The sequence below is a fragment of the Aspergillus sydowii genome (genome assembly GCF_001890705.1).
Source record: "Aspergillus sydowii CBS 593.65 unplaced genomic scaffold ASPSYscaffold_7, whole genome shotgun sequence".
Lineage (NCBI taxonomy): Eukaryota > Fungi > Ascomycota > Eurotiomycetes > Eurotiales > Aspergillaceae > Aspergillus > Aspergillus sydowii.
In genome coordinates, this window is record NW_024467865.1 from 207,910 (window position 1) to 223,158 (window position 15,249).

Sequence of the window (15,249 nt, forward strand, 5' to 3'; positions counted from 1 at the left end):
GAAGGAAATGGTCGATCCGTTAGCCAGTGCCTGAAACCTTTCCAGAGACATGGCTTTTTCACTCATCTTTTCACTTTCTGCCTTTGACTTTGGGATTTGCCTAGCCAAAGATCCACACCAACCGAAGCTGCTGTCTAACAAACCCCTCCTGGTATTTCCCTGGAGGCAGAGCTGACCGAGGTGGGTCCGTTGGTTGGTGGTTACAACCGCAGCTTCCTGTCATACAAGAAGGAAGGCTTCATGCAGCTTTCCGTGGCCTCAGACCTCTCCGATCCCTTTCTCACTCACCAGCAGCGGTATGACCCGTTTGCCTATTGGTCGATAGACTGTGAGCGCTAATTTTCCGGTTGCTCGAGCGACTCTCCCACCTGATGGTCGAGTTCCTTGATGGCGCAGTACCATCGTCGTTGATCCCGCCTGCCAGCAATATCTGTATCCATGACTCGGAAAAGGAATAACCCATGCTCGTCATTAACAGAGGACGGTGATCTACTGCGATACATGACTCTCGACCCTATTATTAGTTTTACACGGGGTCTGGTCTCTCCTATAGAGCTCATCTCCGCTAGACCGCCATCTCACGTCTGTTTGTAAGGAAGCCAGAACCTGGCTCAGATGGCCATAAGCCCAGTTTCAATTTACGGTCAACTCTGCAGGGCCTCCACATGGTTGCAGGAGTTCCTGAAACGTGATTTACCATGTCTCTTGTTGCTGAGCCTGCCGCATATTGGCCTTGGGTAACTGCAGATGGGGAATGAAACACCTGAAGCCTCGACAAGTTGCGTGCCATGAGCGGCATTTCCGGTTTCCAAGCTAATCAAAAATGGAAAGGAAACAAAAAATTGCGCCTAATCTGGAGGGGAGGTTCGTCTATCCCTCCCGTTGAGCTAAGTAGGGAACGTTGCAAAGCAGAGTAACCAGGTACCCCCTTGGGGAGTACCTGCTATACTCAAGCTGGGGGCTTTGGGTTTTGCAGATCCGGGCTCATCAGAGCTCTTTGATCCGTTCTTGACGTGTGCCTCGTGATGCCACCCTAAGTGTCTGAAAATCAGCGAGGTTATTTTCAAGCCGACCAGACTTTCCATCCAAGACACACACCCAACTTGGCTGTCTAGAACAGGAACTTGACTCACAATTTGGGTTCACCGCTGCTCTGGTCTCTTCACTTCGAAGAAGAAAGGAATCTAACTAGCGCTTCATTTCCAAATCGGTCAAACGGAGAGGGGGAAAGCCATCAGACAGTCTTTCATCGAATGCCGCCACCTAGCCAGTCGTGGACAGCCTTGCACCCAGTAAATACGCCAACAGAAGCGATATTGCTGCTGATATTTGATGCCACTTTTCTTTCATCATTCCTTCTTCTCTCTCTTTTGGCAAGTTCCATTGTCGCCCAGGTACATCGTCACCTAGGATTCCGTCGGCTTCAAACACCCGTGCATTGCTGCCGCTCTTCAATAGGCTTTCTAGATAGCCTCTCTCACCACATCCCATCTCGTTTGCGACCTAACTATACCTTCTAGAATCATTCATCTCCTGTTGTCTTAGGATCAGACAACGGCGGTCAAACCGATCAGAGTTCTGGATCGACCTGTCTCCGTTGCGGCCATCCGAGTGGTCTACCACTTTCGCACGCAGCCGATCTCACCGATAAAACAGAAACATACGTTCATCTTAGACAGCGGAGACTATTCACTTATAATAAGATGGTGTCCATAGAATCTCTCCTCAATCCTCTACCCTCTCCTTCGCCGACAAGCTCCGCGAGTACCATCATGCTGCGCTCTCCTCGCCAGAAGAAACAGAAGATGGCAAAAGACGCCCCTATCTTTCAGCGCGGAAAGCCCAAAGGTGAAGTACGCTATCCTCCTTGCGAAGTGCGAAATGGCGAAATTGCCAGTCTGCATCGTGACTTTCGCATCCATCCTTTCGGCAACATCGCCGACTACCCACGCCACATTCCGTACAACAGCGATAAGAAATCATTCCAGGAAAGGACGGGACGCGAAAGCTTTGAGGTTTTCCAGTACACGTTTCAGATCCCCGGGGAAGAGAAGCAGTGGACGGTGATGTGGGATTACAACATTGGTCTCGTCCGAATAACACATCTCTTCAAATGCAACGATTACTCAAAGGTGAAATAAGCTTGCCATTCAACTTTTGGAGAGACAAACGACTAACTGAGCTCAGACAACCCCAGCGAAGATGCTAAACCAAAATCCCGGCCTTCGAGATATCTGCCACAGCATAACGGGCGGCGCCCTTGCGGCACAAGGTGAGCAACATCGCCAACTCAATTCTACTCTATACACGTCGGAATCATTCTAATATCTCTCTCTTAGGATATTGGATGCCATACGAGGCCGCCAAAGCCGTTGCAGCAACCTTTTGCTGGAAAATCCGCTACGCGCTCACCCCCATCTTCGGGGTCGATTTTCCGAACACTTGCATCCCGCCCAGCGACAGCAATCGGTTCGGCCGAATGATCATTGAGCCCGCGATAGTCCAGATCGCAACGAGGAACGCTAACGAATACCGCTTGCTTGAATTTCGTTCGTCGCCGCCAGACTCGTTCCAAGCAGACTACACCTACCGTCCGAGCTCCGGCCCCGGCATCGATAGAGGCCGGACTAGCGTAGCCCTAGGCCGACACATCCTTCCCAAGTCCCACCACCACCATCGTCGCCATCGCAGCAACACCTCCTCAACGTCGACAGATACATCCCTGGCCGGATATGGATCATCTCCTGAAGGAGAATATTACAGCAGCGCAGAGCGATATTATGCTTCTCCCGTTAGTCCGCCCCGAAGCTCGTTTACACCAGTCAACACGCCTCGCAGTAGAGACATCTATCCTAATGATTCGGCCAACCCCCTCCCATCTTCTCACGGACTTATCGCGTCGCTTACCACCCCTAAGGAGAGAGCACGCGATCGGGCAAAAGCAAGGGTGAATCCTAGCTCTGACCCATCCAATCAACCTATACTCACCACCAGAGACATCGCCATCCGCACAGTCGCAGTCGCGGATGGCAGCGACGCCGATGACGACGCCGACGCAGAAACCGACCTTGAATATTATTTAGGTCCCGATCCAGACACCACATCGTCCGATAAATCTACATCTTCAACCCCCTCGTCGGGCTCGGGGTCTAGCGACAGCCTCGGCTCAATCGGTCTTGCGGGCCTTTACGCCGACGATAGCAACGTCGCTAATGGAAACGATGATGAAGTCCACCAGGACACAGAGACGGACATGGATGAGTACCGCCCGTCGAAGAGAATCGCAATAGCGGATCACAGACCAGTGAGGATAGTACCTCCTAATCCCAAATGTCATCCTTATACGAAGAACGAGGTCTCTCGCGAGCCTGAGCCTCCACGTGGGCACGAGCCTGACAGATATTCCATCACCGGGCGTCGACCGTCCGAGATAGCGGTGGCCCAAGCTTTGATGGGACTGCGTCGGGGTTCAGCGAGGAGGCCCGTTAGTTCTCCAAGCGACGCCCGTCACGATGTCCATGATGTTTATGATGAACCTGAGCATAGACATGGTTGCCCTTATTGTTGCCCCTGTCATGAGCAGGATCATGGCGATGGCCACCATCTCGCTACTTCAATCACTTCCGGCAGCCCACCCAATCTGTCCGGGCAGAAGAGACGACGTGCACCGTCCGCCCCTCCTAACATCCGATCCCACCCCAACTTTCGCGATCCCGTTACATTTGACCAAGGTTATCGCCCCCACAAAGCCCAAGTGCGTAGTTCCACCGTCTAGCCATGGAGCAGGTACTTAGACTAGGGCTACTCACTCACACACCCACCTGAGTCTTCCCTCCTCCTTTCTAGCTACCTTGCTTTTTGCTCTGTTTGTCATTCCATACTTCCTGCACCCCCAACTGCCTTATGAAGAAATGAATCCGACAAACAATGTTATCAATAGACCGGCCGGAGTTTTGGATTTGAGAATTTGAATTTAATCTGCACTTGCTTGCACCTGCATCTGTATCCGTATTCTAGCCATCGACTCCTTTTCTTGCATTCATCTGAGTTTTGTCAATCTACCTAGCCTGCGACTATTATGACTATGTATTGCTATGTCTGACTATGACTTTGCACTGCAGTGCGATGTGTTCTTTTCATATTTTGATTAGAAATTGCCATTGATCGTTGAAAAGCCATCATCATCATGGGCATATTACTTTGGTTAGACAACATAGACTTGTTGTCGACAACAGTCTGGTGAACTTTAACGGTAGTTGTGTAACCCAGGGAACTCTGCCATGGCGGGGTACTCTGCAGATACCAGCCAGCCAAGTCAACATCACAACGTCTATCCTACTAAGGCAAACTTATTATTGGTATTAGTGGGAGACGGTCTTGAAAGAAACAATGAATTAACTAATCCTCGAAAAGCTTAGTGTAAATTGGAAAATTTATAACAATACTGTACGAAACAAATATTAACAGAAAGACGATCAACGCCCTGAGAAAACCGAACTGAACTTCGCTTATTCAGACATATCAAATGAATCATCTTGGCCATCTGCTCCATCGTCGCTGTCGTCATCCTCAATCACGTAGCTCTTCTTGGTAGTGGCTGTCCGTCTCGACGGTCGGCTAGCGGTGCTTGCAGCACTACGTGCGTTGCTGCGCGCAGGGGCCTCGTCTCTCACACCAGCAGGCGAGTCGAGGATGTCGTTGGCCATTGCATCAATATCGTCCTCCGAATCATCCATAATTGTCTTCTTCTTCTTCGGGGGAGCCTTCGCCTGCTTGGAAGCATATGCCTTGGCGGCTGGCGAGAGTGTTGTCTGCTTCGTGGGAGCTTTGGTAGTAGAGGATGCAGCTGCGTCCTTCTTTGGACGGCCACGACCCTTACCCGCAGTTGCCTTGGGGGCGGCAGCTGCCTTGGCTTTCGGGGCCGCCTTGCCCTTGGCAGGTTTGGCAGGCTCTTCCTCCTCGTCATCGTCATCCTCCAAGACGCTATCTGACGCCTTCTCCTTGGGCTTAACCTGAAGAGAACGGCGCGGCGAGTTCTGCGGGATAAGCTTACTGTAATCAGTCTCGTCTGGGTCGAACTCGTTGGAGATTTTAGATGTCTTGGAGCTAGTCGGCAAACCGGTGCTACTGCCAGGTCGTGATGGTTCAGAAAAGAGTTGACGAGAATCGTTCGCGCCACCTATACCCTTGACCATTTTGCTCACATCACCAAGCAGATCATCACCGTTGTCACTCTCAGAGTCGCTCAATGCGTACTTAGGCGCAGCTTTACCACGACCCGTGCGACTTTGAGGAGCTGTCTTGGCGGCTTCAGCCTTGGTGATCTCCTTAAAATCATCGTCTTCGAGGGGGTCGCTCTCGTCGTCTTTCGGCGTAGGCTTGGCAGCTGCGGCTGCAGGGCGACCTCTCTTAGGCGCCGCCTTGGGTTTGACATCTTCGTCATCCTCGTCCTTGGGTTTCGCTGCTGCCTTAGGCGCAGCTCGACTCTTCTGAGGGATGACCTCGATATCAGAATCTGCCATATCAACATCGCCGTCCTCTTCCTTCGGCTGGGGTGAAACCTTGGTCGGTCCTCTGCTCTTCTTTGGTATGATTTCTTTCATATCAAACTCGTCGTCCGAATCACTGTCAGAGCCCTTATCTGTCGGTTTAGGCTTATTCAAGAAGCTCATGATACCACCTTGCGGTTCGGCTTTTTTCGCGGCTGGCTTCTTCTTAGACTTGGAGACAACAAAATCGTCATCTGAGTCGTCAGCTGCCTTGCGCTTCTTCGCGCCAGCGGCCTTGCCACCACCCATGGCAAGCTTGGTGGACGTGCGGCGACCCTTCTTCTCATACCCACGACGGCGACGGTCAGTCTCTGCAAGCTGGTAGCGCCACTCGTTAATGAAGTCATCAAGATCGCGGAGCCAGATATCCTCCTTCGAGAGCTTGATCAATTCATCGATTTCATATTCCTTGTCCCCGATCTGGCGGCGTAGTCTTTCCACACGCTCTTGGGTCAAAGACCAGATGGCCATTCCCAATAGATAGTCATAAGCGGAAGCAAGATTCTGGGAATCAGCCTGGTCATCGGAGGCCTCGTCTTCAGACCCCTCCTCGACAACCTTCTCGGTTTCACCAGCCTTAGCTGCATCTGCCACCTTGGGGAACGCCTTGAAGCCCTTCTCTTTCAACTCTCCAACGAGAACAGTCTTCTTCTTCTTTGAAACGACCAGCTCCCCATCGATGATCATCTGGACAAACCGCGCTTGGTTGGTCAACTTCTCCAGCTCAGTCTGAAGTTGGGAAAGTTGATGTTGCTGCACAGAAGTTAGCGCTATCATTATTATCAGCTTTTAGATTAGACTGGCGATTTCACTCACTTTACGCTTCTCATAGAACTTGAGGCGAAGAGTAAAGAACTCCTTCATGATATCCTCAACGCTGTTGTACTTGGTAATTCGACCCTCGGGGTCAAAGGCAACCAGGTTAGATGTCGCCACGGTCTTAGTGAGCTTGAACTTGTCCTCCAAAACCTCCTGGGTCAGGGGGGCCTTGATATTCTTCTCATCCAATTGTAGGATCATGTGCACGTCGGAGTTTGTGTTGTAATCCCGATAGTCCTTAATCATTGAGGGCGTCTTGTCGGCCTTGATCATGTCCTCAAGTTTGTTGATAAAGTCCTGGGTCCATGTTCGGACGGGCAACTCTGTAACTTCCACTTCCTTGTCGGAAATTTGCTTGATGGTTCCACTGAACTTGTATCTGTCGGGACCCAATGGGGTAACGTCTCCCTTGAAGCCCTTGAACCAAGGTTGCATTGGCTTCATTTCTTCACCGTTTAGCATGCGTTTCAAGTTCTCCACGATGTCCTCGGGATTGTAGTTGGGAATCGTAGAACTCCAACCGGTACCAATACCGTCAGCACCGTTGACGAGAACCATCGGGACAACAGGAATGTACGTCTCAGGCTCGATCATCTTGCCATCGTCCTCGCAGTGTGTCAAGATGGGATCATCGTTCGCGTGGAAGATGCGTCGGGCGAATGGGGAAAGCCGAGTATGGATATAACGCGCACCAGAGGCATCCGATCCTCCCTTCAAACGACTACCAAAATTACCACTGGGTTCGAGGCAATTGATGTTGTTGGAACCGACAAAGTCTTGCGCCAAGCCGATAATAGTTTGATGCATCGACGCATCACCGTGGTGGTACGCAGTCAAACTCAAAACTTGACCGGTAAGATCAAGCACCTTGACATCCTTCTTGATGTTTCTTTTCAGGAGCGTGTACATGACCTTGCGCTGACCGGGCTTCATGCCATCAACAACCGACGGAATTGATCGGACATTATCCGCCATACTGAACTGAATGAGTTCCTTGTTGATAAAATCGGTGTACGAAATCTTGTCCACGGAATGATCCATATAAGTGCCCGGCTTGAACTGACGAAGCCATTCCTTGCGCTCTTCAATTTTCTTCTTGGAGAATGCAAGTTCAATCAGTTCAACTTCGTGGTCCTGCATGGTATGGAACTCCTTCAAGTGGCGATCCAAATCACGGAAATAGTCCTGTGCCTCTTCAGCACCGCTGGTACCCAATCCCTTGTAGTATTTGTGCTCCCACCCGCGCTCATGACCGTGCTTCTCCCTCCAGGCCTCGTATTCTTGCAGAGTGAAGAAGGACACCGCTTTGGTCGGGTTCTTGATGTCGCCTTTCCAGACTTTTACAATGGGCGTGATAAACTCGATCAAAAACTCGGGGATTCTCAGCAAACTCGGGAATTGAGCTTGTAAGAAGTTGATCAATAAACCCTTAATGTGAGAACCGTCATGATCCTGATCGGTCATGATCATCAAGTGTCCATATCGGAGTCCGCGAGTTTCCGTGTATTCCTTCTTGTGCTGCAAACCCATGAAGTTCTTGATGCTCTGGATTTCTTCGTTCTTCGAAATCTGATCAAAGGAGGCATCGCGCACGTTGAGCAACTTTCCACGCAATGGATATACACCGAAAAGATCAGCTCCGACCACACCACGACCGGCCATGGCCAAACCCTTGGCGGATTCACCTTCCGTCAAAATCAGGGTGCAACGATAACCATCCTTGGTGCCTGCCTTGTTCGCATCTGTCAACTTCGGGTTGTTCATGCGAGTGCGTCGACCGCCATCAGATTTCTTGAGCATCAAATCGGCCTTGTGATCAGCAAATTTCTTGAGAGAGTCGAGAACACCAGAGTTCGCCACCTTCTTGAGGAAGGCGTCGTCAAGCACTGGCTTGCTTCCGAATTGAGTTGACTTCGTGGTCAATTGCTCCTTCGTTTGAGAGTTAAAGGACGGGTTGACAATCTTTGAATTGACGAAAAGGAAGATATAGTTCCGAATCTGAGCTGTTTTCAGGATTGATCCTGTTCCCTTCTTGTTCTTCTTGAGCGACTCCGCCAATCGGTTGCAAATCTGGTCGGCGATGAAGTTCACGTGGGTACCACCAGATGTCGTAGCGATAGAGTTGACGAACGATACTTGTTTGAAGGAGCCATCCGACACGGCGAAACCAACTTCCCAGTAAGGATGGGGATTGCAGGTAATAATCGGATCGCTCTTGGAGTCATCGTCACCACGGTCACGGCGAATGGCTTTCGTGTACATTTCCATGTATTTCTTGAAGTTCCGGATAGGAACTCGGGTCCCGTTCAATTTAACGGCCACTTGTGTAGTACCAGCCAAATCATAGACACGTCGCTTGAGAAGGGCCTCGAAATCGTCATCAATGCCGTCCATGCCGAACTTCGCGAAGTCGGCCTTGAAGCTAACTTTGGTGTAATCCTCACCCTTGGCAGCGGTGATCTTCGGCTTGCCTAGGTTTTGCATGTTGTTCGTCCAGGTCTGTTTGTACCGTTTCTTCTGTGTAGAATCCTGAGTTTCGACAGTGAACTCGGTGGAAAAGACGTTACAAAGCTTAGCACCGAAACCGTTGCGACCACCAGTAATTTTCGCCTTGTCATCGTCGTAGTTTGAGGAAGTCAGGAGGTTACCGAAAATCATCTCGGGAATGTAGATGCCCTTCTCATCGTGAATTTCGACTGGGATACCTTTGCCGTTGTTCCAGACACTGATTTCACCGGTCTCCTTGCTGTAGGTCACTCGAATCTCGTCCATGTTCTTATCATTTTGCTTGTTGTCCGCTGCGTTCACGACAATTTCGTCAAAAATTTTGTATAGACCGGGGACCCAAGACACTTCGCGAAACTCCATTCCATCGACCTCCGAGTTGTAGACCCACATTTCTTGTGATGTGCGCTCAACTGACCCGATATACGTATCCGGACGCTTAACAATATGCTCAAGGTGGGAGAGCTAAGCGAAACACATGTTAGCGCATTTATTCCTCTGCCCCTGAATGGCAAACCTACCATTTTGTACTTGTCCGACGCTTTTACTTCCTTGGATGGTTCCTCGCCGTCTAGTGAAATCGATTCGTTTTCAACATCTGCGAGTGGTTTAGCACCGCCCTTCTTAGTGGCGGCTGCCGATTGGGTCTTCTTGGGGGGTGTTTGTGAGAGCATGGAGTCGTCGCCAAATGGGTCATCGTGATCGGATTCATCTTCGCTGTCAGCCTTGGCCTTCTTCTTCCCCTTCGCAGCTGGCTTTGCTGTCAGCTTTGTTTGTGTTGTTTTCTTCGGAGCAGCCTTCTTCGCCGCAGGCTTAGCCTTAGGTTTCTGTGAGTGGCAACGTCGCGGTTAGCAGGAGTCGAGAGCCAGAATTGGGGGAGGCAAAAGCGTACGGGGGCCTCGTCGGGGACAAAATCGGAGCTACCCTCGTCCGCAAAGACGGAGTCGTCCATGATTGAGTCAGAGTCACTCATTGTGACCAGGGAGAAGCAAGACGCAGAATAATTGTGAAACAGTCAAAACGCAGGAACGAAGTTGAAACCGTAGACAACGAGTGGCAAGAAAAAGGAAGAGAGGGACAGATGTATCCTCCCGGGTGAGAGAAGTATGGAAGCGAAGAGGAATAAAGAGTGAAAGAACAACGCCTCCTCCACGGTCCCCTCGTTGAAAGTTGTGTTGATGCTTTGTTGTCGACGCGCTGGGTTGAAACCTGCGCCCGGCAGGCCCTCTGATAATGGTTTCTGTCCGGATCATGAGTTTCGCCGTTCCGTAGCCAAATCGGGTAAACTCAAAACACACCATCCGAGAATGGAAGGCACGATCAAAACACCACGGGCGGGGTTCCTTCTATTCTTAGCTCCACCTCGCCTGCTCGAGTTCAAGTTGGCAGTGACAGCAAGTGAGGAGTCACTGAGGCAGAGATCTCCCTGGTTCCCCTCATTCGAACGATCTGGAGCTGCCACTGACGTGTATCGAGAACCAAAGGAGATCTCTCCGGCAACAAAGAGCTTCCAACAAAGCGTTGCTCAGAATAGAACCGAGCATACAGTTGCAAGTATCCTTCACTCAATATTCAGTTCCAGTAGACCCCTACTCCGTATAGTCCGTGAGTTTGCTTTAAAACAATTGGTATTTTCTGTTAGATCATGATTTTCATATAAAGCGTCAAGCAAGGCCGATTTGGTTTAGAAATATATAATGGCTTGAGACCCTGAAGATCAGCTGTTTTCCTGCCTCTTCTTCCAAGATCCCCTGAATCATCTTGTGGCATAAAATAAGTACTGGAAGCACCTTATAAAAGCAATAAATTATTATTCCCTAGTTGTACCCCTACACCGATGTCGATTTACTCCGTATACTGTACGGTGAAGAGACCTTTGAGATGCAGAGCGCAGGTTTGTTGTTTCAGGACGCCCGTACGGAGCGGTATGGCCGGTACTGTCATTTTATCCCTTCCCAGTACAGCCAATAAAGTGAGCCCGTTGAATTAAAGGCCCAATAGAAGCCTGCGGCAGCCACTCCCCACTCAGGTTAAAACGGTCATGCGACGGTTTAATACAGATGACACCGAAGAGGAAGAGCATAGATCACCTGTCGTCGAATAGGATTCAATAAGAAGCCCCTGGATGTCGTTCCGTGTGTGGTCGTCCCTCTGGCATATCCTGATACTTCTGTGTTCCACGGCGGTTCCTGAGCTGAGGTTCTCAGTTCCCAGTTCCCTGAGCCCAAGTTTCAAGTTCCATGGTTCTATGCGGAGATCAGGAGAAGTTCATGGAGCTCAGCTGTCGTACACCGTGAGAGCAGGAACCTTTAATGCTCACCTCCTTATTCTTTCCGGGATATACTCCGTAATGCAGATAATAATTATCTTAACCGCACTAGCAAGTCTAGCATTGAAGTTCTCTGCCCTAGCAGCAGTATTGGACGATCAGCAGGGCGAGACCACGGGTGGACTAATCAGGAGAAGGGCGAGAGAGGGCCCCTGAACCAGAAGCCCACTTGGGGAGCACAAGACACCACTAACCTCACCATCTCCCCAATTCAAACCCTGGCCGTTTCTCCTTCATTTCTCCCTGTCTCCCCGTCCTCTTCAGCTCATTCCCTCGGTCGCGCCGTCGAGCAATGCCGCTGTCTGCCGTCCCAAATCCATCGGCCGCTCTCCCGTTTCCTTATCGCGTCTCCCATCGTTAACCCCTCCGATCCGATCCTCGCGTTTCACGCCCTCGAATTGGTTTCCACAAAGCTAAAGCTCCCCGAGGAATGTGTCTTTGAAGCTTCCTCGAACAGTTGAGCTATAGTTACTACGCAATGTCAGCGACCATGGAGCAGACCGAAGCCTCGCCGCGGCCCAGTTCGGACACGGTCGTCCGTACCCCGAGCCACACCGATTCAATGGTGACAGTGCCTCTGTCATCCAATTCAGAGGACACCCAACCCGACTGGCGCACTCTTGATATTCCCCAGACTCCTGTCGAGAGTACGCCGCATTCCGATGACGAGATCGACCGCAAGACCACTCCCAAGCCCACCTCCGCGAGGCCAGATCTGGAAACCGAACTCTCTCGAACACGGGTTAGCGAAGAAAATGACAGAACAGACATACTCGAAGGTGATGCAGTGGATTGGGAGGAGCTGGAAAAAACAGAGTCACAGGAGCCTCGCAAGGAAGGGTCCGATGAGGTATGTCCTGCAGCATGACGTGAAATGGAATGAAAGGAATTTTATTGACATTATTTCCAGACAACCGCTTTGTTGTTAGCTCGGCTGGAACAAGAGAACAACGCTCTAGCTACCAATCCAAAATCCGGCCTAGCAAAGGTTGCTTCGCAGAACAAACAACAGCGTCCGTCTCGGTCACAGTCCTTGCATCAGATCAAGCGCTTGATCGATGAAGACCCCCGATCCTCTCTCCGCTACTCACAACTTCCACTGCCCCCGCCCATGACTGAGCTCGAATTTTGGGCTGCTCTCGTTGCAGACTACCCACAAACAGTGCAACGACTGCCGACTTTGACATCAAATAAAATCAGAGGCGGGGTCCCACCTCCCTTGCGTGGTGTGGTCTGGCCAAGTTTGTCAGGCGCAAGGGACCCATCACTATTGACCGAATATCAGAAGCTCTGTGGCGAGACCAGCCCATACGAGGGATTGATCGGAAAGGACATTGGCCGCAGTTTTCCCAATGTTGAGATGTTCCGCGATCCAAATGGCGAGGGGCAGCAGATGCTTGCTCGCGTGCTGAAGTGCTTTAGTCTCTATGATACGAAGATAGGCTACTGCCAAGGCTTGGGGTTTGTGGTTGGTCCTCTGTTGATGCACATGTCGGATGCAGAAGCATTCTGTGTGCTCGTGCGGTACGTTTGATTGAGTTGCATGAGTAATGAGATGCTGATCGTTCTAGACTTATGGACCATTATGATCTTCGAACCTGCTACCTGCCCGACCTATCAGGTCTGCACCTCCGCGTTTATCAGTTTCAGAATCTGCTTGCTCGTCTTCGACCTGCACTATTCGAACACCTGGAAACGCTGAACGTGGAGCCTGCATACGTTTCGCAATGGTTTCTATCGTTCTTCGCTGTTTCGTGCCCTCTCCCAATGCTTCTTCGGATCTACGATGTTATTTTCCTGGAAGGAGCTTGCGAGACCCTTATGCGCGTTGCCCTTTCGCTAATGCAGCGGAACGAAAAGAAGATCTTGGCCTGCTCAGAGTTTGAAGATGTCATGCAGTTTCTACTTTCCAGGAGTCTCTGGGATACGTAAGTTATGAAGTTGTTCGCATTGATGCCAAACTTACTGACTTGAGCAAGCTACGCTTTTGACGCCGATGACTTTGTTAACGACTTCGTTTCGTTGACCAACCTTGTCACGAAGGAAAGCTTGCAAGCACTGGAGGCTAGTTACAACCAATCACAGGGAGTTCCAACAGGTATCTCCTTCCCTCAGATGCAAGCTGCGGCTTCGCGATTCTTGGGTAGATTCTGGGCTGGGTCCGGCCCGCACACCTCGGTTAAATCAATCAATCTAAATCCCAAAGATGCCAACACACCGAACAATCTCCGTCGGTCAACCTCCAAACAGAGCATGGCGTCGACACTCAACTCAGTCGAATCCACGTCCGATGCCAGCACGGCGCCTACGGAGCTGTCCGTCGACGCGCAAAAGGCCCGCACCAAATCTGCCATGTCCCAAAACAAGGATCGCGACCTTCATACCCAAATTGAAGATCTCCTAATGGCTCTCAGCGACCTCCAACGCCAACAAGCCGACCTCTCCCGCGAACTCCAACAGGAACGAGAAGAGCGCGAAGAAGACCAAGCCCTGTCCAAATCCATGCTCGAATTTATCAAAGAATCCCCTGCTGCGGACTCCACTCCTGCCGAACTCCTCAGCAAAGCCGAGGAGCGCTTCGCAGCTGTAGACTCCAACAAGCACACGTCAATCGACCAAACCAAGCACCAGCTCCGCGATGATCTCGACCGGTGGAAGAACATGTACTCCGTGGAAACCGGGCGATGCCTGGACTTGACCCGTCGAATGGACGAACACGAACAGGAAAACGCCTCACTCAGGGAGCAGCTTCGTGAGGCCCGAGGCCGTATCCAAGATGGATACCGGGATCGACAACGCCTAGAAAGAACCGTACGAGACCTCCGTAATATCAAGACACCCACCCCCGACACACCACCAGAATCCTACGGCTCACCGACAAGCGACAAGGGCGAAAACACTGGCGGTCTCCGCGAGCTTAAACTCGCGCGCTCCGCGTCAACAAAGAGCTCAAGAAAGAGCACAACGTTCAACAAACGATCTAGCAGTCTAGGCTTACAAAACGTCTTAGCCACCGATAACAACCGACCACCGGGCGAAGAAGCACTGCTTCTCGAGCTCGTAAATGCAAAAACTGCAGAGGCGGTAGCGAAACAGGAACTGGAAGAAGTAAAAGGGAAGCTTGACTCGCTGCGGAAGATGGTTGGCGGGTCTTCGCGTGGTCTGGGCCGGTCTTCGACGACGGAGAATCGCAACTCGTTACTCGGCTTGCCGCCGATTTCGAAGGCACCGACTGAACCTCCTGCACCGTCAGGTGGTTTCTTTAGCGGATGGGGGAGGTAGATCAATATATAGATGTTAGACATGATTCTGTACGTATAGATAGATACGAATTTGTTGAGCCATTGCATGTCGAAACAAACACAAAATAGATCCATCTCATTATATCCCGACCATCTAAATCTCCATATCCTTTGGATAACGTAAACGCGACCCAGCTTCCGTTATTATGGGCCATGCATTGACCACGCAGACATGAGTACAAACATAGAAATAAGATACAAAGCCATCATCAACCTTAAATCATTGCGTATCTACTCCCTCAACGAAGAATAAGCCTGCAACGCACCCATAACCGCAACAGCAACCCCATTACTCGTAACTCCGCGCTTAAAATACCACCCCGAGCTCGCCCACATAACTGCAACCATAAGCACTGCAATGGCCTTATTGACCGGGTTCCGCAATTGCTCAGGCGACTTGGACCAGTTGTAGTTCAGGAGTGCTGATCGACGAAGTTGTGTTAGCACGACAATGCTCTTACCCAAGCAAGCACCAAATACTACAGGGTTAATAAAAAAGTAGAGATACTGGAATGACGCACCGTTAACCAAGAAAAATACGCTCCCCTGGTACCAGCCCGCGCGGGCACAAGTATCAGCGTTACTCGGCAGGGCGCGGAATTGCGGGGAGGACTGCCAGTCTTTTGCGCTGAGGGTGTGGCCTAGGGAGACGAGAGCCCAGGCGGCGCTGGTTACTTGGAGGGCGGAGGGCATGTTGTGCTGAAATTGGCAAAGGAGACAATTATCTGTTATTATTGTGTAGAAT

The 15,249-nt window shown here is 50.8% G+C and overlaps 4 protein-coding genes across 4 annotated transcripts; 2 read left to right on the plus strand and 2 right to left on the minus strand.

Annotated features, from left to right (window-relative positions):
• Window positions 1–1,772: 1,772 nt before the first annotated feature.
• ASPSYDRAFT_133408 (putative APSES transcription factor Xbp1) lies at window positions 1,773–4,218 on the plus strand (the record flags this gene model as incomplete). Its single annotated transcript, XM_040840632.1, has 3 exons — window positions 1,773–2,132; window positions 2,188–2,272; window positions 2,340–4,218. 3 exons carry the CDS (start codon window positions 1,773–1,775, stop codon window positions 3,773–3,775), a joined length of 1,881 nt encoding a protein of 626 aa, XP_040701163.1. The 3' UTR covers window positions 3,776–4,218.
• A 150-nt stretch (window positions 4,219–4,368) lies between these two features.
• Window positions 4,369–10,170, minus strand: ASPSYDRAFT_179986 (DNA topoisomerase 2). Its single transcript, XM_040843492.1, has 4 exons — window positions 9,766–10,170; window positions 9,395–9,700; window positions 6,366–9,338; window positions 4,369–6,302 (listed from the first exon to the last, which is right to left on the minus strand). Exons 1-4 carry the CDS (start codon window positions 9,844–9,846, stop codon window positions 4,509–4,511), a joined length of 5,154 nt encoding a protein of 1,717 aa, XP_040701164.1. The 5' UTR covers window positions 9,847–10,170; the 3' UTR covers window positions 4,369–4,508.
• A 1,522-nt stretch (window positions 10,171–11,692) lies between these two features.
• On the plus strand, window positions 11,693–14,484 carry ASPSYDRAFT_153902 (putative GTPase activating protein (Evi5); the record flags this gene model as incomplete). The annotated part of the gene is made up of 4 exons (XM_040842330.1): window positions 11,693–12,052; window positions 12,113–12,726; window positions 12,774–13,130; window positions 13,182–14,484. The coding sequence occupies 4 exons, from the start codon at window positions 11,693–11,695 to the stop codon at window positions 14,482–14,484; spliced, it is 2,634 nt and encodes an 877-aa protein (XP_040701165.1).
• Window positions 14,485–14,735: 251 nt separating this feature from the next.
• On the minus strand, window positions 14,736–15,197 carry ASPSYDRAFT_90654 (uncharacterized protein; the record flags this gene model as incomplete). The annotated part of the gene is made up of 2 exons (XM_040852366.1): window positions 14,736–14,926; window positions 15,026–15,197. The coding sequence occupies 2 exons, from the start codon at window positions 15,195–15,197 to the stop codon at window positions 14,736–14,738; spliced, it is 363 nt and encodes a 120-aa protein (XP_040701166.1).
• Between the last annotated feature and the right edge of the window lie 52 nt (window positions 15,198–15,249).

What these genes read in the sequence shown, in the direction of transcription:
- ASPSYDRAFT_179986 (XM_040843492.1), bottom strand. Translation starts at nt 9,846, where the DNA reads ATGAGTGACTCTGACTCAATCATGGACGACTCCGTCTTTGCGGACGAG. An exon ending in CGTCGGACAAGTACAAAATG is followed by an intron (nt 9,339 to 9,394) that starts GTAGGTTTGCCA and finishes TGTTTCGCTTAG; the next exon opens with CTCTCCCACCTTGAGCATAT. An exon ending in AGTTCTATGAGAAGCGTAAA is followed by an intron (nt 6,303 to 6,365) that starts GTGAGTGAAATC and finishes ACTTCTGTGCAG; the next exon opens with CAACATCAACTTTCCCAACT.